The 24,538-nt window shown below is 41.6% G+C and overlaps 2 protein-coding genes across 3 annotated transcripts; one reads left to right on the top strand and one right to left on the bottom strand.

Annotated features, from left to right (window-relative positions):
- Nucleotides 1–814: 814 nt before the first annotated feature.
- Nucleotides 815–11,576, top strand: lrp11 (low density lipoprotein receptor-related protein 11). Its single transcript, XM_084000667.1, has 9 exons — nucleotides 815–1,639; nucleotides 3,263–3,420; nucleotides 4,878–5,019; nucleotides 5,121–5,246; nucleotides 6,096–6,296; nucleotides 9,405–9,572; nucleotides 9,732–9,788; nucleotides 9,918–10,010; nucleotides 10,822–11,576. Exons 1-9 carry the CDS (start codon nucleotides 994–996, stop codon nucleotides 10,974–10,976), a joined length of 1,746 nt encoding a protein of 581 aa, XP_083856793.1. The 5' UTR covers nucleotides 815–993; the 3' UTR covers nucleotides 10,977–11,576.
- Nucleotides 11,577–13,663: 2,087 nt separating this feature from the next.
- On the bottom strand, nucleotides 13,664–24,359 carry pcmt (protein-L-isoaspartate (D-aspartate) O-methyltransferase). 2 transcript variants are annotated; one of them, XR_014596437.1, is made up of 8 exons: nucleotides 24,203–24,359; nucleotides 20,333–20,437; nucleotides 20,219–20,250; nucleotides 19,011–19,115; nucleotides 18,688–18,808; nucleotides 17,239–17,324; nucleotides 15,519–15,756; nucleotides 13,664–14,950 (listed from the first exon to the last, which is right to left on the bottom strand). XR_014596437.1 is itself a non-coding variant. In XM_084001032.1 (8 exons), exons 1-8 carry the CDS (start codon nucleotides 24,255–24,257, stop codon nucleotides 14,938–14,940), a joined length of 687 nt encoding a protein of 228 aa, XP_083857158.1. In that variant the 5' UTR covers nucleotides 24,258–24,359; the 3' UTR covers nucleotides 13,664–14,937. The 2 variants fall into 2 exon arrangements, 1 of the variants encoding a protein (XP_083857158.1); XM_084001032.1 differs by having other exon boundaries at nucleotides 15,587–15,756.
- Nucleotides 24,360–24,538: the final 179 nt, after the last annotated feature.

The following is a 24,538-nucleotide window of genomic DNA, read 5'->3' as shown; positions in this document are numbered from 1 at the left end:
TACATAACATTTATGTTTGTAGAGCACAGTGATAAAACTGTAATAACCAAGTAGTAGACCCACTAATTGAGATCTAATTACATCTTGATGTGACTAAGTGCCTGAAAACATGACAATATAGAAACTTTAGGGCTTTAGAAAAAGTAAATAGAGCATATAGAGCCAATCCTGGTCTAACTGGTGCTGTTCAAATGACTGCAGGTTATAATGGGCCTTTTAAGGCGAGCAAACATTTGTAGGCAGGAGAGAGATAAACAGAGCCAGGTACAGGCGTACATTTGTGTGTTTGTTTAGACCATTATCATAGTTCAATCAGACATCCATTTTGTCATTTTAAATGTAAAGTAAGCAAAACACATAAATATAGCAAAAGTTGAAAAATAAAATAATAGAAAAATAAAAAAGGAATGAGTATTAAATGTATTTAAATACTTACTAAAGTGTGCACTCATCTCATATTTGTCATCATTTAAACAAACACAGTTAACTATAAGCACACACAACTGTATAAATAAAATTAAATGTATCTGAATAAATATTTTTGATTAAATATCTGCGTCCTCTCCTGTACAGAGGCAGTACAGCAGGTTTCTTCTGTGTGTGTTTATTTATCTCTAAGGAACAGGTGAGCTGCTTCCTGCCTGCCATATTTATTCATTCATACGGGTGACGTCAGCAGCCCAACGTTCGTTCCGGTCTCGCGGCCGTCTCCCTGCTCTCCCCCTCCTCACCATGACAACGACACTTTTCAGCATCGTCAGAGGAGGAGGACGAGCCGTTACCTCCGTCTCTCCGGCGGTTGTCGTGTAAAAAAGAAAGAAAGAAAAACACACAAAAATACGGTTTTGTGTCAGTATAGCGGGTGTTTTATTGTTTCATCAGGAGGGGCAGCATCTCTGGCCGTGAAGTGAGGTGAAGCCCCCCCCTCCATGCGTCGGAGAGAGCCGCGGGAGGCAGAGGGAGCCGCCGTGTAGCTGCTGCGTGAACAACAACATGGCTCTGCCGCTGAAGCATCATCCTCCGCGGCTGCTGCTGCTGCTGCTGTTCGCCGTCGGAGCTGCCGCAGCCTCGGCGCCGCGCTCCTCCTCTCCCATCTCCGACCTGAAGTCCAAGATCTCCGGCGTGGAGGACCTGCTGGAGGAGTTCCGCAAGCAGCTGCAGCAGCAGGACCAGGCGTACAGGGCGGCGGCGGCGGGCGGCGATGTGATCGTTGACTCCTGCGTGGGCGACTTCGACGCGGCCGGTGACAGCATCATCCGGGCCAAGGCCTCCGTGGAGCAAGGGGCCGCCTTCCTGCTGGCTCCCGAGCGGGTGTACAGCTGGAGGGACTGCCTGCACGCCTGCTGCTCCCAGCCCCACTGCACCGTGGCCCTGGTCCAGGAGGAGCAGGAGGAGGAGGACGTGAGGCAGCCCGGGGCCAGCCTCAACTGCTACCTGTTCAACTGCACCTACAGGAACAAAAATGTCTGCTCCTTCGCTCCGCAGCAGGGCTTCACCAGCTACAGCCGCACCGCCAACTCGACGCTGGGACACCACCACAGTCTCCCCGTCTCATCATCATCATCAGCATCATCATCATCCGGCGGTGCAGCCAGGAGGCCCGGGGAAGGGCTGCTGCCCGAGGAGGGGGATGCACAAGGTGAGGGAGGATGCTGCTGCTGCTGATGGCAACATAACCTGATACCATCAATAAGTCCACATTATTAATCATTATGTATGTACAAGGCAGATCATGTTATTCTAACCTACCATCAGGGTTCCCAGGCGTCCTGGAAAACCTGGAAAATGGTTGACCAATAAGCTTCCAGTCATGGAAAACGAGAATAATAAGTGAAATGTCCTAGAAAATTATATATAATGGGCCTTTTAAGACAAGCAAACATTTGTAGGCAGGAGAGAGATAAACAGAGCGAAGTACAGGCCTACATGTTGTTGTGTGTTTTTTTTAGACCATTGTCACATAGTTCAATCAGACATCAATTTTGTAATTTTAAAAGTAAAGGAAGCAAAAAACATAAATATAGCAAAAGTTGAATAATAGAAAAATAAAAAAGGAATGAGTATTAAATGTATTTATACTTACTAAAGTGGACTAAAAGTGTGCACTCATCTCACAGTTTGCTATAAACACACCTTTTCCTAGTAAGTTGAATAATATATTGTGCTTTTTATTATTTATTTATGTTGGGACTGTGTATGGATGTCTAACCTACAGCCTTTGGTCATGGTTCACTAGTTGAAGCTCACCCAATCAGTTAACAACCAGATAAACATGCTGCTTAGCTTAACTATCAACATGTTAATGACTGACAACTTAACAACCCACTTACACTGCTGGAACAAATGCAAAACATCTACAATTGTATAACAAGCACAAAGCAAAGGTTTCAGTATTCATAACTGTACCCAGTGGGCCTTTAATTAAGGCCTTGACCCTTCCTAATCAAATTAAAACACAACTAATGAATGGGCATATTCAGTTTTTTTCTTTTAGCTTAAACTAACATGCAGATCTAGAAAATAAAACTGACATTTATTTGTCAAGGGAAGTGAATGAGGATGAACCAGCACAGCAGGGATTTGTAGTGACTCATGATGGTAACTGGAAATGTTGCTTAATAATTCAGTAGCGTGCTAATCTTCTTATGCAGTAGACAAAAAAAGACTGATTCACCTTTATTTACTGTGCACGGCCATGTTGGAAAGGTTTATGCAATAACAAATGGTGAGGGTGAGGTATAATCTGAGGTTTCTCTGTTTAATTTCCCCCAGTTAAAGAGATGGATCGTTTCAATAAGATTTGTTAGACCACATATTAAGTGATACATCAGTTTTCTAACTGTTGCACAGAGCTCAGCGCGTGAGGATTTGCCACTAGAAGCTGCTACTTATCTTGACAGAGCACGCGGCGTGGGTTAATGATTTGCCTTTTAGGTTTCCAGTCTTGCAAAATTAGATCAAAGCTCTGAGACCAGCAGCAGGTGTTTGTATGACAACATTTCTCTTTTTTCTGTGTGTTTTACTGCTGCTTTCCATCCACTATTTCCAGGCAGAGTGGACACAGTGGATATTATTAAATGAAATATAGAGCTAGAGCTGTAAGATAATGAATAGATAGGAAGATTAACGATTTTTATACAAAATGTCATATATATATAAAATATAAAATCAAATACAACAAGACTTAATGTGCAAAAAGACAGAACAGTGAGACGGAGTGCAGATCACAGATCCCATATAACCGAGTGTTTCCTGCTTGCAGAGGTGGACGAGCCTCCTCGCAGCGACGCCGGACAGGATGTGGTGATCCAGCTGCCCACAGACTGGGCCGTCCTCGATGGTCGGGACAGTGTGGACGACCGCAGCATCACCCACTACGAGTGGACTCTAGTTAAAGGGGACACAGCCATCAACATGAAGGTCTGTGTTTATGTCACATACTGTACAGTAGCCAGGGCCTTTTAACAGCACAGAGACCGTGCACTGTTTTCATTTGGGTGCAGGTGCAGTTTGCTGTAGCTGCTCCGCTTAATTGAACTTGATGTAAATGTCGTTAAAAAGAAAAAAAAACAGAGGAACAGAGGGTGGTTCTTCTCTGATCCGTAGACTCTCCACATTTGCATTTGCAGTACGGACGGTCACAGGCATTAGAGTCAAATTACATTTGTGTGTTTGCATTAGTCATTGCATTCAAGTGAACAGAGAGCAGGCTTGTGTGCAAGAGCTCCATAATACCAGACTGTATCAACAGAGATAAGGGTTTATTACCTTACCCATTACCTTAAGGACAGCCTGCCCTCTGATCGCAGCCATCACCGAGGCACCATGGGAAACCTCTAACACAACATGTCCAGGTTTTCATATAATGACTCACGCGACTCACGTTTGGTCAGTGTTCACGGCTTCCTGCTGTCGACAGAAAATAGTTCCCGGTTAAAACACTTGTGGATGAAACTGAGTAACAGAGACATTGTGTTTGGAAAGACATGTCACTGTAGATTAAATCTGGGTGCTATAACAATAACAATGCAATAAAACATTTACATTTTTCATGTGTTTACTTCTTAAAATTAGCATTTCATCATGTCTGGCGCTGTTATTTGAGTTGTTTCATACTCATATTGTGCATCAGACAATGGAAGAAGGGAAATAAGCAGAAGAGATGCAGTTTGTGGTCAAAGCCCAAACCCGAAGGCGACCTGTGCATCCTCAAAATACTTTTTTATTTTGAATGTATTGAAATCCAAAAAGAAAATTCCTTTTAGCTCCATGGTGGTGTGGACACAGATGTCTTGAGGATACATCACCACAACACAAAAAAACCTTAAAAAACAGCGTCGGCATGACTGAATACACAGCAGGAGCTCATAAAAACATTCAGGTTACACTACAAGTAGGGCTGCAACTAACCACTATTTTCTTTATCGATTAATCTGTTGATTATTTAAACGATTAATCGATTAGTTGTTTGGTCAATAAAATGTTAAAAAATGTTGAAAAATATCAATCAGCGTTTCCCAAACCACAAGATGACGTCCTCACATGTCTTGTTTTGTCCACAAACCAAAGAGACATTCAGTTTATTGTCATAAAGGAACAAAGAAACCAGAAATATTCACATTTAAGAAACTGAAATCAGAGAACTTGGACTTTATTTCTTTAAAAACTACCCAAACCGATTATTGGATTATCAAACCAGTTGATGATTAATTTAATAATCGATTATTGTTCGATTAATCGATCAATTGTTGCAGCTCTAACTACAAGTCAGTAAAGTTTTAAAAAGTAACAATGAGCTTGTAGACTCTCAGAAACTAGAGTCTGTGCTGAATGATACAGTTTATTTGTATCTGTCTCTTTTCATATCTGCGTTGAAGGCGACTCATCCAGGTCTTCTGAAGATCAGCGGTCTCCAGGAGGGAGTTTACACCTTCCAGATGACCGTCACCGACTCCGCCGGCCAGAAGAGCTCCGACAACGTCTCCGTCACCGTGCTGGCGCCGAAACACCAGGCAGAAGGTGACGTGCTCACCAGAAACATAAAGCGTTGATGTGTGTGTGTGTGTGTTTTGATTGAAGTAATCATGTGTAGCTGAGCTTGATGTGTGTTTTGTCCACAGTTTGCACAGGTCACTGTTCAAACTACCAGTTCAAGTGTGATGACGGCTGCTGCATCGACATCACCTACGCCTGCGATGGGAAGCAGCACTGTCCAGACCGCTCTGACGAAGACTTCTGTCCAAACTGTGAGGAACATTTCCTATTCAGATACATATACAGTATATTGTATATATTTTAATCATTATTCAGTCAGCGCTGTCTTTGATTATGTCTGGTAATTTCAGAAAACATGAAAGTATACAACCTCAGTATCCCACCATAGCACCTGCTCGGCGACCTCTCCTCTTTCAAACATTCATCCTCATTTCTACAACAAAAAAATAATCGTACTCAATTGGAAAGACAGAACAAAACCTCAATCAATAAAACATTGGTACAATCTGCTACAATCACTGTTCATCCCTTTTTTTTCTCTTTTCTTCTTTTTATTCCCAACAAATTCAACACCGCTTAAAATACCTGCTCAATACCACTTGTCACAATTCCACCCCCTGCTCTTTGTTTTAATTGTTTCATTGTTTATTAAGGATCCCCATTAGCTGGTACCGTAGTAACCCGCTAGTCTTCCTAACACAAAATACGCACAGGAAATCACATCATCTTCAGTCATACATTGACAAATACAATTAATTATAATATACCTGATGTCAAAAAAGTTCAAACAAACATTTAATAATTTCCATAAATCTAAAAATTAATTTCCTCAAAGAAAACAAAACGGAACCACTCCTATACAGCCAAATCCACATTTATAATCTAAAATAGTTTCTTTTTAAATACCTGTTTACTTCCAGTACAGCAGAGATAGTGAGGTGTGCAGTATAAATATCTATTTTTCTTTTATAAAGAAGCATTTTATGGTGCTAATTTATTCCCTTATTCAAAAATAATACATGAAAGGAAAAGTGCTTAATGTGCAAGCACACACAGATCTAACCCACCGCCGTCCATCTGTTTCTCTGTGGTGTCTGCAGTCGACAGCAGCAGGAAGTCGGTGACCCACCCCGTGGATCTGCCCGGCGCCCGTCGGCCCGGCGCCCAGACGGAGGAGCAGGCCGAGGACGTCTCCATGATCCAGACCGGCTCCAGGAAAACCATCGAGAGCATCGTACCGCTTCAGGACAGCACCGCCCCTCAGCAGGGCTCCAGGCAGCAGAAGACGTCCGTCAGTCAAGGTGATTACGTCCAACTTTGAACTCATTTTATCTCTAATAGCTGCAGCAAGAAACCTGGGCGTGAAGGTTGGAAGAGAATCCACCAGATCTTTTTTTTTTGACTTTAGCTGCACCTGTTAAAGAGGAAATATGCTGAATTTTTACCTTAACTATGCTACATTTTTACCTTAGTTAACCAGCTTTGGAGTTATTGTGATGGTTTGGTAAGAATGAGAGGAATGGAGGCTCTCGGTCTTCCATGTACAGCAGGGGTCTCAAACTCCCAGCCCGGGGGCCACATCCAGCCTGCGGCCCCCCTACATCTGGCCCGCGTCTTGACGTGAAAAGTAGGAAAGGCTCAAAGTTAATGCCTTAATGCAAAATGCTTTTAACGGCCCTATTTTTTTTAATGCGATTAAAATGCAATTAATGCGCTAACCTCGGGCCGCTCCGTAGTTGGGGGAAACAGAGGAGCTGCCTTCTCCAGACGTGATCACAGGTAGGAGGGAGGGGTGGAGGGGGGTGGTGTGTGTGCGTGTGGGAGGGGGGGGTCTTATGATGCAGAAAACTTGCATATGTTTTTTCTCCTCATGTTCCTACACTAGAGAACTTGTTCTTGTCACCAAACGAGGCTGCTCTCTCTCTCTGACAGCTGATAATACCAAATACCATGAAAATGGTATTTGGAAAGCATGGAAAGCATAAGAAACATCCAGATCTGGATGTTTCTTATGCTTTCCATTCATCTTGCTGGTATTTCAAGCAAAAAAGAAAAATACTATGTGATTAACTCAGGAAATTAAAGGATTACAAATTTTAATCGTTTGACAGCCCTAATTATCATACAATATTTGAAAATAGACCCCGTTTTCAGAAATATTTGTGATTTTTTTTTATATTCGTCTTGAAAACTTTAGTGGCCCTCCACTGAGATGACAGTGCCAGCAGTGGCCCCCAGCTCATTTGAGTTTGAGACCCCTGATGTACAGGGTCCGACGTTAGGGTTTTTTTCCTACTTGCCCTGTTGGGCAAGTACTTCTCAAATCTACTTGCCCCATCTAAATTCTTACTTGCCCTGCCTAGGTTTTTTTTTCTGGCTGTGTGGTGCATACCCGCTCATGGCTTATATCTTACTAAAATCCTTCCTGTTGACTATATACAACAGTATTTATTATTATCTATAATTACATTTAAATGGCATTGCAGACATGTAAAATTAAATGCTATTTCACATTATTTGACCAGTAGCAGTTACACCCATCTGAACAGGTCAGCCACCTGTTTAATGCCCAATCACAGTTGAAATCTTGGCCAAAAACTTTAAACTGGACAACATTTTAACAGATAGCTGGTTCGCTCAGATTTTATTCTTTTCATTGCATTGCTGTGTGGACATGCTGCAGTGGACAGTGGACAATTAATTATGACGACCCGGTGTCCCAGCTCTCGTCTCTGCAGCACCACAACACAAACACATTCGTCGTAACCCATAATCTCTTGTTTATTCTTGTTTATGACAGATTAAACTACACAAATATACATATTGTAACATCGTATATGATATATAACATTATCTACCGCTCTATTGATGGCTTTGTTGTAAACAAATGCACATGGCCGGGAGGAGGGTTAGCAGAACAGAGGAAAAGCGACCACCAGACTTGCATAGTTCCCTTTTAAAACGAGCCCTGTGAATGTGATGCTCCATCAGTGTGTCATTAGTGCAGTGGCTCTTTGTAAAGCTGAAGAGATGGTTTTAGTGTGTGTGTGTGTGTGTGTGTGTGTGTGTGTGTGTGTGTGTGTGTGTGTGTGTGTGTGTGTGTGTGTGTGTGTGTGTGTGTGTGTGTGTGTGTGTGTGTGTGTGTGTGTGTGTGTGTGTGTGTGTGTGTCCACGCCGCTCTGCGCTGCCTGGGAAAGCAGCTCCGGCCTTCATTCTCTCTCCGAGTGCTCGAACAAAGCACCTCTGTCCCCTCGGCCACCTGATCCCTGCACCGGGCCGACGTCGTGCCCCCCGCCCCCACACACACACACACACACACTGCTGCTTCACTATCGGTGCAGTCGGCTCTGGTGTTTTTCTCAGGAGTCTTTTCATTTCACAAAAAAAAAAAAAAAAAACTCAGACCGCACATCGTGGTCCAGGTGACTCTGAGGACTAAGGTCCACAGTTTTCCCATAAAGTTGGAATAATTTTGTTTACAGACACATTCCTCTTTTTATTCCTATCATAAAGGTGAATTGTGGTTTCATTTTCAGTTTGGAAGAGGTTGATCAACAGAGTTTTGAGATGATGAATATTATACATTTCATCTATCAAGAATAAGTTGCATTGGGGGGCGCCGTGTGGCACAGTGGGTAGAGCAGGCGCCTTATATGCAGAGGCTTCAGTCCTCACTGCAGTTGTATAAAAAAAAAGGCAAAAAAGCCCCGAATATATACAGTATATAAATACTTAAAGCCTGTGGAAACATGACTTTAAATCGTAAAAATGCTTATATTATATCAAAGTCCAGTGTCTCATTAAGCATCCACAAAAGTCTGAGTGACAATGACTATTCATAACTATTAGAAAACCTGGTTTAAAAACAGCTAATTTTGCTGTTTAGGCCACTGGTCAGGATAAATCGCATTGTCACAATCATTTCATGAGAAGAAGCATATTATGGTATGTTTAAGGTTTGTACACACATTAGCCAATCACAGTGGTCATTAAAAACAAAAAAATTGGCAAATTTACTGGTCGCACATGCACGAGTAGATGAAAAATTTACTTGCACTGCCTCAAATTTTAGCCTGGCCTCAGTCCTTTCCCGGTATCTCGTGCTCTTTTTTTGTGACACATTTGACCTTTTCCCCTCTAGTGATTTGAATATTGCGCTTGGTGATTTGGATTACATTGCGATTCATTTTGCAGGCTTTCTCATATTATATATTATTATTGTATATAACATAAATGTATGATTTATCAAAGTTGCTGTAGAATAACGACTACTCAGTTGTTCAACTTGTTCAGAGCTGCACGGTCCCAGCTCCATTCAGTCGTACTAACTCGTCCTCGAGGGCGAGGGTCCGTACATGACTCCATGAAGTCAGTAATAAATGTAAACGTTTCTGTGTCTGTTCCTGCAGATCCGTGTTCTGCCGCTCCGGTCGTGGGGCCGTGTAAAGGAACGTTCCCCCGCTGGTACTACGACCAGAACGCAGGAGAGTGCAAACACTTCCTGTACGGCGGCTGCCAGGGCAACCACAACAACTTCCTCCAGGAATCAGACTGTGTCAGTGAATGCATCCAGAAAAGTGAGAATTTATCTCTTGTCTTTCTTTCTTTCTTTCTTTCTTTCTTTCTTTCTTTCTTTCTTTCTTTCTTTCTTTCTTTCTTTCTTTCTTTCTTTCTTTACGCTGCTGCAACATAAAACTGTTTTAAATTATTATTAAATAATTGAAAACATCTTTCAGGTCCAGTTTTCAAACCAGCGACTGCAGCTCCTCCCGTCACCAAACAGACTGAGATAGGTAACGACACGGGAGAAAAGCTTCAATATCGTGTTATTAATTTACTATAAACTATATTATATTAAACTGTATTAAACTATATTATATTAAACTGTATTAAACTATATTATTATTGTATTACTGTTGCAGCTGCTCCTAAAGTTTCCCAGATTCAACCCGACAGCGACGTTCCCGTCTCCAAACCGCTGTCAGCGAAGGGAGGACATCCGGTCCCAGAGTCAGGTAACTCTCAACACTCAACACGACACACTCCTCTGCTTCCTGTCCTGGTTCATCACTGACCACCTGAGTTCTTCCTCTTTCTCCTCTTTTTCCTCTTTCTCGTCCCCCTCCTCCTCTTTCTCTTCCACCTCCTCCTCCTCTTTTTCCTCCTCCTCTTCTTCCTCTTCCCCTTCCACCTCATCCTACTCCTCCTCTTGTTCATCTTCCTCCTCCTACTCGTCGTCCTCCTCTTCTTCTTCCTCTTTCTCTTCCTCCTCCTCTTCTTCCTACTCCTCTTTCCTCTCCTCTTCCTCCTCCTCCTCGCCCCCCCTCCTCATCCTCCTCTCCCATTTCTTCTTCCTCCTCCTCATTGTGCTCCTTCTCTTCCTCCTCTTTCCCTTCTTCCTCTTTCTCTTCCTCCTCTTCTTCCTCTTCCCCTTCCACCTCATCCTACTCCTCCTCCTCCTCGTCCTCCTCCTCGCCCCCTTCTCCTCCTCCCCACTTTCTCTTCCTCGTCCTCCTCCTCATTGTCCTCCTTCTCTTCCTCTTCCTCCTCCTTCCCTTCTTCCTCCTCCTCTTTTTCCTCATTCCTCATCTTCCTCTTTCTCTTCTTCCTCCTCATCCTCCTCGTCCTCCTCCTCCTCCTCTTCTTCCCCCTCCTCCTCCCCCTCTTCCTCCTCCTCCTCTTCCTCCTCCTCCCCCTCTCCCTCCTCCTCTTCTTCCTCCTCCACCTCCTCCTCCTCTTCCTCTTCCTACTCCCCCTCCTCCTCCTCCTCCTCCTCCTCCTCCTCCTCCTCCCCCTCCTCCTCCTCTCCCCCTCCTCCTCCTCCAGGTGCCATCCTCCCTCTGGCCCTGGGCCTCCTCATCACCGCTCTGCTGCTGCTGATGATCGGCTGTCGGCTCAGACTCGTCCGCCACAAGCTGAAGAAGGCGCGGCCGCTGACCACGGAGGAGTCGGATTACCTCATCAACGGCATGTACCTGTAGGAGGAGGAGGAGCTAGGAGGAGCAGCCGACCAATCAGGTGCCGGAAAACAAAATAAAAAAAAGAACCACCATCGACGGACATCTGACCGACAAAGAGACTCATCATCGAGGGCGGCGTCGTCATCGGGAGCGCCGAGCCTCGACTTCTTCCTCTGATCCGTCCTCACTGTGGAGGCTGGAAACATCCCAACTCTCCGCTGTCATGAACGTTTCCCCCGACAACCACAACCCCCACACTGACCCCCCCTCCCCCTCCCACTCCTCCTCCCCCCCGACTGATGAATCTGCTGCTGATAGACGCTGTCGTCCAAACCAATGACGCATAGATGCTCGTGAGTTCATGCTTCTGATTGTGAAAACACGATGAAATACTGGGGCTGCGTTTATCAAGCTTCTTTTAGAGTTTCTCCTAAAATACATAAGAAATTGAGTATTGGGTCATTTTGGTACCAGTGATCCACCAATGAAGATCGTACTTTTTTTTATTAAAAGACACAATTTTTGTTGCCGTGCTTTGTGTCTATATAAAGCCAGCATATTTGAAAGTTCTTCAGAGACAAAAAATGGCTAAAAAAACCACTGCGAAGAGTCGACTTCTGAGAAAGATATGAGTTATCGAGCGTCTTACTCACACTTTTAGCAAAGAATCTTACGTGTACTGATTGAGTACTGAGTTAATGTGCCGTAAAACTGAATTTTAGATGATGTCACGTCCAATTTTATAGGAATGACCAATCGCTGAGGGGAATTCTTATCTTTAAAAGGGATGTCACGATTATAGATTTTCTTGGTACGATTATTGTCAGAGAAATAATCACGGTATTATGATTGTCACGATTATTATGCATTATTACACGGCTCTATTGGATGCTGCTCTCTGATTGGTCCATCGCTGCGTTCTGCGGTACGTTATGGTAATCCATCGATCCACCGATTGATTATCGAAGGCTTCAAATGCACGAACGGGAGGAGGCTCAGCAAAACAGCGGACGTGACCGGGCACGCAGAAACGATGCAATTAAAAATCGATGAACGTCGTATTTTGATCAACATTATGTTTCAAATTAATTATTTTACTCGTAAACCGTGTAATAAGCGGGATAATGTATAGTTGGTCGGACCCCTGTCAGGGTTTATTTCTCCATAACAACCTTCGAACTATACATTATCCCTTACTTAATCAATTTCTTTTAAACACTATGAATGTGTAAAATCCATTATAGCCAAAATATACTTAAAAACTAATGATTGTTTACATAAAATATTTAAAGTATCTATTAATCTAGGACCAATTATTAATCCCCCACAGGAAATGTTTCAAATATTAAAGTCATTAATTGTCATCTATACCAAATGTTTACGTTTATTTCAATCTAATTACAAATGACACGCTAACATTTAAATTCCTCCCAATTCAGTGTTACGTTAGGTACGTACATGTAAATGGACCAGTATCTGTGCATTTACCTTTACTTTGCCGACATGGTTCTGACATGAGATATCTTTTTTGGAAAGTGACGCCATTTAGGAATCTTTACGATTAATTAATTGTGGAGTTTAATACCGCGATTAATTGTGAAAACAAGTAATCGTGATATCGTGAATAGTTAAATGGCCAATGGGAGTGTATGTATATTCAACCATATTTTGACAATAATGTACAAAATATATACTGGGAATTAATCAAAAATAAATCTTCCTAATCTTTTCCAATTCATTAATTCAGTGTTACATTGTTGATGAGATGACCTCCCTTATTAAAACCTTGACAAGGACGACACCTGCTCTGTCCACATGATGTCGTTTGATCAACTGCTCCTCATCAAACAAAGCCAAAACCTTTTGCACACGTCTCTCTCTCGCCTACTGCCAGTACTCTTCACCGCCTCTTGAGGTCTCTTAAGTATCTGGGGGAGTACGAGTGATTCTTAGACTTCAGAAAGTTGATAAATAGCTTTTTAAGTTTGAGAGTATAGCACCAAATTCCACAAATTCTCGGCACTTAAATGTCACTCTAAGACGCTTGATAAATACGGCCCCTGTTTCTGTAAACCCACCCACTGAATTCCTCCAATTAGTTACTTTGATATTTTTATTTATTTATTCATTTTCTCTAAACCAGTGCTGCAAAAATGTTGTATTTCTGCCACTGGATGGCGTCGATGTACCATATTTGTGCTGTAGATTTTAACCCCCCCCCCCCCCCCACCCCACCCTGAGCGAAACTGAACTGTGGACACAAATTTTACTACTTTGGAGACGAGTGCCTGTTATTATTAATTCATTCAGTATCCCAGAACAACGAAGCCATAGTGAAGCCAGTGTGTGTGTTGCATCTCTTTTCTTTCTCACGCAAACATTTGTGGAGTATGAAACCGTATTAACGCAGATGTATTCCTTCTCTTAAGTGCTGTCTTTCATGTGAGATATTAAAGTTTATTATATATCAAGAAAAAAAAAGGACTGGTGTGATCTGTTGACAAATGATGCAATACTTCACTTTTAAATACATTTTAAAACACATTTTAAACTATTATGATAGATTTTAATGTATTTTCTATGAAAAAGTGTCTCTTAGCATCATAATTTACAAAAAGTAAATCAAAATATATTAATTTTTTAAACTTTGTGTGTAGTTATGCTTCAGGTTTCAGCCTGTGTATAATACAATAAGAAAAGTCAAGACAAAAACATAAGCATCTCTTTATTTTCATAAGCCATTCCATAGACTGTGAAAGCCAAATCACCATCCATCACTTAGATCACCCAAAATAAAATGTGCTTCTTTTTTTTTCTTCCTTTTTTTTAATATTTTAAATTTCATGTGTTACTTTTATCTTTTTTTTTTTCTTCTTCAAGAAAACAGACATTCATTTGCTTTTAAATTGTTGGGAGTTTATTTTGGCAAAGCAGTGACTTATCCCATTCAGCATCATCAGTCACCAGAAGAGCCTGCACAAACTGTTAATGGGAAGAGAGAGAAAAAAATAAAATATAGTATATGAAAAAAAACCAGCAGCGGAAAAGCAGCAACACGTCACCAAAGTGGGGAGAAGCGCAGCCCTGCGTGTGCACGACAAGTGTGTGTGTCGGTGTTATTAATAGTGCTCTCCGCTCTCTTTGGAGTTCAGTATGATCCAAATGTGCTGCTTTTTATTATTATTATTATTATCCTATCATGTGTAAATGACCTAAAGAAGTGCTGCACACCAACAAACAGGATGTGTGGGTTATATCAGCCATTGTGTTGTTTCTTTATGTGTGTGTGTGTGTGTGTGTGTGTTTTCCTAATACTGCTGCTGCCAAGAAGGGGTAAGAAAGCTCATATGTTAGCAGTGAACTCTACAGTTAAAGATGACCCACACACACACACTGTAGCTAGGTGAATTATCTAGAAGGCTTTCTTCTTCGTCGTCTTCTTCCTCCTCCTCGTCGTCGTCTTCTGTTCTTCCTGCGGTCAGTCAGCGCTGATGCTGCTGCTGCTGCTGCTGCAATTTCATAATGTCAAAATGGCTGATTGCAATTTGAAAATTAAACCACCCAAAAAATCAAAAACAAAAAAAAAGAATAAAGAAAAGAAAAAGAAACAAATCTAAAAAAAAAAAAAAATCCAGCAGTTAAAAATAAAACAAAACCAAAAAGATGCAGGCCTGAAAAGAGAAAAAAAAAACGAAACAAAAACAAAAAACCGCCTCCTCTCCTCTGCAGATGTTTCTGTGCTGAGCTTCAAGCAGTCTTTCTTCTCAGCCGATCTGTGTGATTCTCTAGTCCATTGTTAGACTTCAACAAAAAGTTAAAAATAAAATAAAACAACCAAAAAAAAGATAAAACAAAAAAATTAAAAAAAAGAGCACGGTTTTGTTATTATGCTTTGAACAAAATGTTGAGGGCTGTTTGACCCCAAATCCGAGTTTTCTCCAGGTTCAAAACGTAAAAGGTGGATTATGGACGGTCTTCCTCTTCAAAGTTCATCCCTGCGAGAGAGAAAAACAAAAAGAAAAGTCGAACGTTAAAAGAGAAGGAGAAAAATAAACCAGGAGCAGCATTAATAATAATAAGAAGAAGAAGTTAGAAGGAAACGCAACACAACCGTCCCCGTGTCGTGCAAACACAAAGGAGTTAGAATCACATGCAGATTATTACCATCCATCATCACAGAGGTTTTTTTTTTTTTTATAGTAGAAGATCAAAGAGAGTAAGAAGTTTTAAGTCTTATGATCAATCAAAATTAAGTAGCCATGCTCTGAAAAAACCCAAGTGTTACGCCTTCACACTGCTAATGCTGCTATTTCGGTTTTATTTGTGTCGTCGTGTTTAAAATCGTTTAAAATTTCATTAGTCAGGCTCCAAATTTAAAACCGTGGTGTTACCAAACAAAAAAAAAAAAGAAAAGAAAAGAAAAATAAGAAGAGGATGATGGAGGAGTAAAACGTAAAACGTGCAGCTCGTTGGTTATGGTATGGAAGAAGCAAAACATTTCAACAAGCAGCCAAACTCAGCCCCCTTGTGATCCGGCGCCTGCTCCAAGCCACACCATTTCACCTTTGCCGCTGTGAGAAGGAAGAGAGGGAAGAGGAGGAGGAGGGAGGGGAGAAGGAAGTCACTTCCACCTGGACCACTGCTTGTCTCTGTCTGTTAAAGGCACATAAATCACCCCCATCAAGGGCTTCATTTTGGTGCTGCCGTCCTCCATCTTGTCGTACTGCTCCAGCATCTGGTTTCCTCCCGCCGGGCCGACGGGGAGGATCAGGCGACCGCCGGGCTTCAACTGGTCCAGGAGCTGACGATGATGGGGGGAGGAGGAAGAGGAGGAGAGAGAGAGAGAGAGAGAGAGGAGGTGACGAAAAAACGACGAGGACGTTCGACAAGCAGCGTATAAACTAGAGCATTGGAATAAGAGAGTAACGACACGCATTGGTCCAATGGAAGCGCCTCCTGATGGCGGAATATGGGTATTGCAAAAGCACCCGAGAGCTGACATCTCTGCATTGTTGGTGAATGAGCAAGTTTTCTACATGAATGTTTCAATCTATATTTTATAATAAACAAATTATAAGTGTAATTTGATATGACCAAGACACCTAAAAACAAAAACACGGCCACTTCATCAGTTTACAAGCAAGTGGGCAACACACACACACACATACATTGGAGTGAATGGGTACTTTTGCAATACCCATATCCTGCCACTCGGGGCACATAACGCTTACCACGGGAGTAGATGGAAGTGTCCTTACTCTCTTATTCCAGTGCTCTAGTATAAACATTATGAGTCACCATTGTAACCAATAAGGAATCATTTTTTCAGGAAAAGAAAATTCACTCCTGTAGGAAAATTTGTATGAACCTCCTCTTTCTCTGATATTAATTGGAAACCAACATGGCTCCTTACACATACATTTGCTATCTCCAATAAAATCAAAGAAGTTCAATATAATATATAATTTTTATCCACAACATTTACCCCACTAACATATATCTGTCAAGATTTATCAATATTGATGTCAAATGTGTATTTTGTAACGCTGAAGAAGAAACAATTGAGCACCTTTTTTTGAATGTCAATTTTCCCAAATTCACCCTACAATCCAACCTTTCAATTAATTTGGAAGCCAAGGATGTACTATTATACTATAACAATACGGAGCGAAAAATTCAACACTTAATTAATCTGATAATTATAATAGCGAAATTTCACATCCATAAAGCTAAATTCTCCAAAGGTCGACCTTTCTTTCCTGTGTTTGAAACTGAATTTAAGAACTACCTTGAATGTATAAAAATGATTGACAATAACAAATGTCTGCATACTGTAAACATAATTCAAGAACTATTTAGAGAAATGTAATCTGCCTCGCCTGTTTCCCCCTTTTTTTTCTTTTATTATGTTAAACTTTATACCTGTACTGTCATATGTACTTACTTCTGTTACTTTATATGTCTCATACATATGTATTTATTTATTTATTTTAATGTTAGATGCCAGACTTTGTTCTGTATTACCAAAAGGTCAATTCTCTCAACTTTTTCAATAAAGTGTTGTTAAAAGTTGATGTTACACAAAAAAAAAAAAAAAAAGCACATTCCAGCGTTTCAAGCTATTTCTAGACACTTTAACTACTGTGTTTTCCCCCAAAGTCACTCATTTTTTAATTCGTTGTTCTGCTGAAGTGAATTGGAACAATGTGACCGCCGGTTCGTCAAGCGTTCTCAGAGACACACACATACACATTTACACACACACACACACACAGATACTCACAGCTTGGGGGACGGTGGGTGCCGCTGCGCCAACGTGGATGGCATCGTACGGCGCCTCCTCCGTGTGACCCATTCGCCCGTCTCCCACTGCAACACAACGGGGTATCAGTTACAGCCTCACACACACACACACACACACACACACACACACAGAAACAAACAACACGTGGGACGGATGGAGGGATGGACGTCCTCATCAAGTTGTCATATAAACACTGAAACACGGCCGCGATGTTTATCTGAGTCTGGACTTTTTTCTCTATTTTCGACCTCACTAATTATTCAGATGTAGAAATGTCAGGACAGAGACTCGTCGTCACAGATGTCAGACAACGAGCTGCGTGATGTTGGCTGATAACGACGCAGATAAAGCTCAGGAACACAGTGTCTTGAAATATCAGTCTGACATCTGCCACAAAAACAAAACAGAACAAAAAACACCACCACACTCGTCCTCTAATGCTGCTTTCTGACATCCAACAGGTTGTGTAGGCGCAATGAGCTCAAGTGACACTCTATACTGTTGTGTTGTCTTTTATTGCACTTGCTGTGAGTAAGTTAAGAGTCTTTTTTAACTCAAAATACATTTAAATTTTCATTTAACACATGCAACTGTACAATCAAATATAAACCTACATACTGTCCTGTCTATAATAGAATTTCTTGTATATTTGTCACGACTCACTGCGAGACTGTTAAACTTTATAACTGTATAATGATTATTTTTTGTGCTTTGTATTCCTTTGGCTGCTGCAACAGTGTGTGTTCAGTAACACTTTAATTTACAGGCTGTTAATTAATTAATGTGATAGAAGAAGATGACAGAATTTTCTCCTCCAAGTCCAAATCGTTACTTCTCGGCTATATTTCTCAACATTACTATGAAATTGACCGTTATTTCTAGGCTATTTCTATTTGTTGTCATTACTATGCAATTTATTTGTTATTTCTTGGCTATTTCTTCACATTATCACATAATTAACTGCCTGTAAAATAAAGGGTTACCTACATTTCCCCAATGTGGAACAAAAAAAAGAAGAATATATTATCTTATCTTTACATATTTGTTTTTATCAAGGTAAAAACTTACAATTTGAAAGTTAAGTTACAAAACTAAAAACTTTGATAAGAATGTTTAGCTGTAAAAGTTGTAAAAACCTGACAAAACAAAACAAAAATAACAGTCTAAGTGTTTTTATTCACAGCCTGGTTGTTATGTGTGTCCCCCTCCCTGCAGAGCAGTGAAAGTCGGTACTCTCCGCTCAATTATTTAGCGCTGCACTATCCAGTCTGCTGAGCTACTGTCTGTCTCGCTCCTCACTGAGAGGACGGAGCGGTCCGACTGACGTCACGCTGTCCCTGCGTATAAAAACCCAACATTCAGCTGCAGATTCAAACCGACTGTAATAATTAATAACCTCTCACACAAGCGGCGACGTATTCTTCTTACCTATTAGCTTGACTCGGCCCGACGTTATCAAACTGGGGTCGTCTTTCTTCACATTGTTTATTGAATCATCTACCAGCTCTTTGATGTGATCAATTCCTAGAACTTTCCCTTTAGGACCTACCTGTAAAAGTGTAGGAGGAGGGAGGGAGGGAGAGGGGAGGAAGGGATGGCACTCAGTTCATACACAAAGACTTTCACAACATTATGCAAAAAAAATTAAAAATTAAAACTAAAAAGCTAATTAAAAGTGATAAGTAGTAATGAATTAAAAAGCCACCGGAAGGAGAAGTCATGTGCGTTTACCCGTCACGTGTGTGGCTCACCATTCGTGCGAAGCAGACCGACAGGATGCCGCTGCCGCTGCCGACGTCCAGAGCTTTGGCCCCCTCGTACAGCTGGTCGTGTAGGAGCTCCAGAGCGTAGGCGTGCTGGGTAGACAGTGCGTAAGGGGAGGAGGGGAGGGGGGCAACAAGGAAACTGCATTACTACCCATCACTCAGCATTCATATTGCATCAAACGCTGCCTGTGAGGAGGTTCGGCTCGGCCCACTCAGGTCACAGAGAGGCGAAAGCTGGCTGTCCAACGTCATTCACTACTCAGCTCTTTCTGTTTGTATCTTGTGGTTTGATGGACAAAATCCATAAATTATCCTAGATTTGTGGCAGAAGTTGAATGTTTTTTAATTTACTTTATGTGTGTACTTCTTAGAGGCTGGTTATCCTTCCTATATTCCAATTATCTTTTGTGCTGTTTAGTGTTTTAACATTAATTGACATTGACTGCTACTGTGCTGTTGACTGTACGAAGATGCCTTTCAAATTCTAATACAACATTTAATCACAAAAAAAGCTTAGGTTTGATTTAGAGCTGCAGCAATTAATCGATTAATCGCACAATAATCGATTATTAAATTAATCGTCAACTATTTTGATAATAGAATAATCGGTTTGGGTAGTTTTTTTAAAAGAAATAAAGTCAAAATTCTCTGGATAACGTTGCTGCTTCAATTTTTCATCTCTTAAATAACTCATGTGAACAAGATTTACTGTGCGTTCACACCAAAAGCTTCCAAAGCGTCAAAAACGCCGGAAGTCAATTCATTTTCAATGAGCGCCTGGCGACACCGAGCGTCCAAAGCGTCAACAGGCGTTGCCGCGCTTCCAGAGCGTCCAAAGCTTCCAAAGCGTCCAAAGCGTCACCAGATGAAAAGTTGAGCCAGGTTTAACTTTAGGGTAATGAGCTATGACGCGGTCAAGCGGCAACCGGCGGCAGCCTGTCAGGATAGAGATGTCCGTCGGCTGCCTTTTTTTTTTTTTTTTTTGTATTTCGGCTCCCCAATGACCAGCGCGATCGAACTTTGACGCCAGTCACGTGACGAGCGGCCAAAGCGGCTGAAAATATTTGCCGTTTTGGGAGCTGTCTTGTCTGACGCCCCCCCTCGAGCGTTTTTGACGCTTTGGAAGCTTTTGGTGTGAACGCACAGTTATATAAAAAAAAGAAAGAACAAGAGTCTGAGAGATAAAGTCCTACCATGTGTGGGGCGCTGATGGTTGCTTGATAGCCTTTTGGGTTAAAAAGAGAGGTACAGAGTTGGTTAGTGGACGCCTCAGATGTCAGAGTGATGATGAGAGGAGCGGATGTTACCTATTGACTGCGGCGAGTCCATGTATGGATTACATCTAGAGAAGTGGGCTCGGTCTGTGGCCAGCATGACTTCATAGACCTTGTCGGATTTAATAATGCCATTTTCTGCAGATGCAAAAGAGATGGTGTCACTGTTTGTTATGAAAACACAGGTACAAACACCAGGGAGACATTCAGTACATTACGTAACTCCTGCAGCAGAAGCAAACGGGCAAAATGCATGAGAGATTATACAAAACATAACAGAAAGGCGAATGGAATGAATCCTGTTATATTGCTACAATTACTTTGTCTGTTTGGGATGTGAAATATGATATAAAGTGTGAGATTTAGTCAACCGTTATAGTAGCTCTTCCTTCTCAAATCGATTTAAAAGTAATTACTTCTGCATTACAGCGATAACACAACTTGAACCGTCACATTCCTGTCTGGTTATTTTACTATTAAACCCACTCCTAGTCCTAAACAGATTTTATTCAGATAACGACCTGCACTGATGAGACAATATCAAATTACATACAGTCTGACAGAGGTTTATATCGAATCTACTATGGTAAACGACGTGCATATGGAGAAAAAATGACAGTATAAATCTATATTGATCATATATGCGGAGAGGAATTAGCAGAAAATACTGGAACAAAATGTGGAATTGTACACAGGCTGAAATAAAGACGACAGCACAGAAACAGATAGAAAGCCACATACTCTGTGCCTCTAAATGTGCATTTTTTAACAAACTGACAGACCAGAACTGATCATAAACTGATGACTGTATATGCAGGTCCATTTATAGTTCATAGATTTTCCAGAAAATGTGATATATCCCTTTTTATACACGTTGATATCATAGTATGAAAGAAGTATAGAGTGGATTTTACAACTGCCACCCTCTCCGATGGTCATCATACTTATCAATTAGACAACAATGAATACAAATTTATACTCATTAAACTGTGTACTGTATGCAAAGCTGCAAGAGAGCAAGAAAACTAACATTAATAAATGATAGATATAAAAGTGTATGCATATCAAAAGCATTAAAAACAGATGATCTGACATAGACTGTGGCAAAAAAAAAAAAAAAATCACATGTATGTTGCTGACATGAAATGATCTTGGTTACAGGAAAGTTCACAAGCTCATAGACATTAGACAAGAAATTAAAGAAGCCCCTCAAAGAAGAAGTATTAGTGTCTTCAGAATAATCCCTCCTCCTCCTAACAGGTTCCTGTAGCAGTTGGTGCCAACGGCAGGAAAAGCCAACAACAGCCGGCGCTGCTCTCATTACAGACCCCCTCACCCTCAGAGCTATGCACCACTTTAGGATACGTTACAAATAAACCGGACGAGCTGCCAGATGGACACCTACTAGTGATTTCTGAAATTAAAAATGACTGGAACCGGCACATTTCAAGCCGTTTTCCCTCTCCTACCCAAAAAATAATTACTCTAAGAAATCCACAATTGTCTTTGCAAAGCCCCAAGAATAAGCAAACAAGCTGTAATCTGTTTTCTAGGCCATAACTTATGTTTAATTTTCCTTAGACACATAAATGGGTGCTGGACTTTAAATATTCATTGAGGCATTTGAGGTTTATAACTAATGCAACGGTGGAACAAATGCAAACTATTCTACTGTCTGCACACAGAGCAGCTCTGAGCAACGGTCAGCAGCAGGACAGAGACAATGACAAAGTTGTGAATTAGCATGCATCCAGTGTGTGACCTGCTTAAAGCCTGCTTATGCAAACTCTGGGTTAAATTTAAGACATTCGTGTGTCTCTAAATGGGTCAGTATCCAGTGAAGCATTCAATCAGGACGAGTATGAAAATCAAAATGATGGTCATATGAAATTAATAAAAAAAAGAGGATATTTGGATTTATTAATACCAAAAGCAACAGCCAAGTTTTAAGTTGATTTGCATCATTGGCAAAATTCTCTTTGACAAAGAGAAAAAGAAAAGCTGACTATGAAATACTAGGCCTAGGCTATTTGTTTTTAAAATATTTGCTTTGCATGCTGCAGAACTGGCTTCAATTAATATGCAGATTGATTTATCTGTGCAAGATAAATGGAAACAAATGCAAAATAAAAAACATGCCACCAGGAGAGATGAGTCTGCAAGTTGGAGCTTTGTCTTTTTGTCTCAGAGCAAACAGAGCAACAGCACTTGAACACTGTTCCCTCCACAACCAAGATGATTGCAAAGCGAACTGTCTGCTGCTGACACGCTGTGCTAGAGACTGCACAGAATATAAATAGCCCTGGTAGATACTTTATATTGAAATTGGACATAAGATATTCAAGTCTGCAGATATCATCACATTGAATATCATTTTCCAATATGCAAACTGAGCGTGAACCTTGCATGTCTGATGATGAGTCTTGCTGGTGTGTTAGTTTAGTCTTCTTTAAAGGGATAGTTCAACATTTTGGCAAATTCTCTCCATAATCCCATAGTCATAGCAGTAGGTTCATTACCTTTAATTATCGGTGCATGTTGTTTTGAGATCAGCGGGGCAGAGACGTGAGCTGCTCAGTAAACACAATGGAGGTGAACGGTACAAGTCCCCTTGTACCGTCCCTCATCAAATTCATCAAAATACACAATCCAACCACTCCAAACCGCTCTCGTGGACAAATTGTGACCTGCACATTCACCACGCTATGAAATATTAATATAACGTTACGAGACAGAGTTGTTTTTGAGGAAAATTCTGCTGGCCGGGGTGGAGTGATTTCAAAAGTGCAAGTAGTTCAGAGTATTTGCTTCATGTGTTGTAATGTTACATAATTATACATCATTATTTCATAGCGTGGTGAATGCGCAGGTCACAACTTCTGCACGAGAGCATTTTGGAGTTGTTGGATTGTGTATTTGATTAGTTTGACAGGAGACCTGCACCATTCACGTCCATTGTGTTCACTGAGCAGCTTGTGTCTCTACCCTGTGGATCTAAAAACAACATGCACGGATAATTAAAGGTAATGCACCTACTGCTATGACTATAGGGGTTATGGCGATAGGAGAATTTGCCAAAAATGTTGAACTGTCCCTTTAACCACCACACAAGTGCACTGATGATCTAATTGCAGAATAAAAGCCAGTGGCATCAATTGATCACACAGTGGACCAGACAACAGTGTGTCTAGCAGCAGGGTGCCACTATGAGTCACTGCCCTGTTTGTGGTGCGATTCACTATCGCCTGAATAAACAACTAGCGAACGCGGTGACACAGCAAAAAAGGCTATTTTGAACGATCCCTTTAAAAAAAAAAGCAGGGCCCCCCACCCACCCTCCCTCCTGCAGACCACGACCTTGCATGTCCCATCTGTCAGAGTCATTCAGGTGAAACTGGGGGTGAATGGTGCAGAGAGAGAGAGACACATACTCTCACACACACATATCAATGAATGTGGGCAGGGCAGCTAGCAGCGTGGCTAACGCTAGCTAGCTACAACGTTCCAAATGACGCACATAGCAACGAAGCTAACGCGCTAAGCTAACTCTAATGTGCAGAAATATACACATAAAAGATGGGGGGGTGGGGCGTAACGTGTGTCTTTTTTGTGAATTATTATTCGGTGCAGCAGCTAAGGAGGTAACGGCATGCACCAGTTCACTCCACGGCGTAAAAAAAAGGGGTGGAGAGAGGTAACGCTGGGTCAACACAACAACAACATACCACATAGCTTAGCAACCAGCTAGCTGCTAACTAGCTAGCTGCCCCGTTAGAGCTCAACGGTCATCCCGCGTGCCTCTCTCTCTCTCTCTCTCTCCTGTAACCTCAAGGCTTCACCACCGCGGTCCGTTTTTTTTTTCTTTTTCTTTTTCTTTCTGCAACAAAAAACAACTCTACTCACTGCGGAGGTTGTTGACTAGCTCTGCGTGGCTTGCTCCTCCAGATTTCCAGGCCATTATTAAGCAGACTTTGCGGAGTAAGTAGACAGCAGCTGTCAGTGCCGCGCCTGCGCCGACGGTTCTGCCGACGAAGCTGAAGACTTCCAGAGCAGACGGCGGAGCGGGGGGCGCGTCACCGGGCATCCAGGCGAACCGTTTCAGGGCAAGAAGGCTGGCTTCATAACGCACACAGACACACCCACAGCGATTTTACAGCATAATAAATAAATATATATATCTTTTTTTTTTTTTTTTAGATAATGTGACTCAGCTAAAGGTGAATTGTGCAGTGGGAAAAA

The sequence above is a fragment of the Trachurus trachurus genome, assembly GCF_905171665.1.
Source record: "Trachurus trachurus genome assembly, chromosome: 24".
Classification (NCBI taxonomy): Eukaryota; Metazoa; Chordata; class Actinopteri; order Carangiformes; family Carangidae; genus Trachurus; species Trachurus trachurus.
Note: the sequence above shows the minus strand (reverse complement) of the source record. Positions and strands in the feature narration are given on the sequence as shown.

Excerpts from the sequence above, each read along its gene's own strand:
- lrp11 (XM_084000667.1), top strand. The coding sequence starts at position 994 with ATGGCTCTGCCGCTGAAGCATCATCCTCCGCGGCTGCTGCTGCTGCTG. Across the intron at positions 5,247-6,095 it reads CGAAGACTTCTGTCCAAACT|TCGACAGCAGCAGGAAGTCG; the intron begins GTGAGGAACATT and ends TGGTGTCTGCAG. Across the intron at positions 6,297-9,404 it reads GAAGACGTCCGTCAGTCAAG|ATCCGTGTTCTGCCGCTCCG; the intron begins GTGATTACGTCC and ends CTGTTCCTGCAG.
- pcmt (XM_084001032.1), bottom strand. The coding sequence starts at position 24,257 with ATGGCCTGGAAATCTGGAGGAGCAAGCCACGCAGAGCTAGTCAACAAC. Across the intron at positions 19,116-20,218 it reads CCATCAGCGCCCCACACATG|CACGCCTACGCTCTGGAGCT; the intron begins GTAGGACTTTAT and ends CTGTCTACCCAG. Across the intron at positions 18,809-19,010 it reads CGGTCTGCTTCGCACGAATG|GTAGGTCCTAAAGGGAAAGT; the intron begins GTGAGCCACACA and ends ACACTTTTACAG.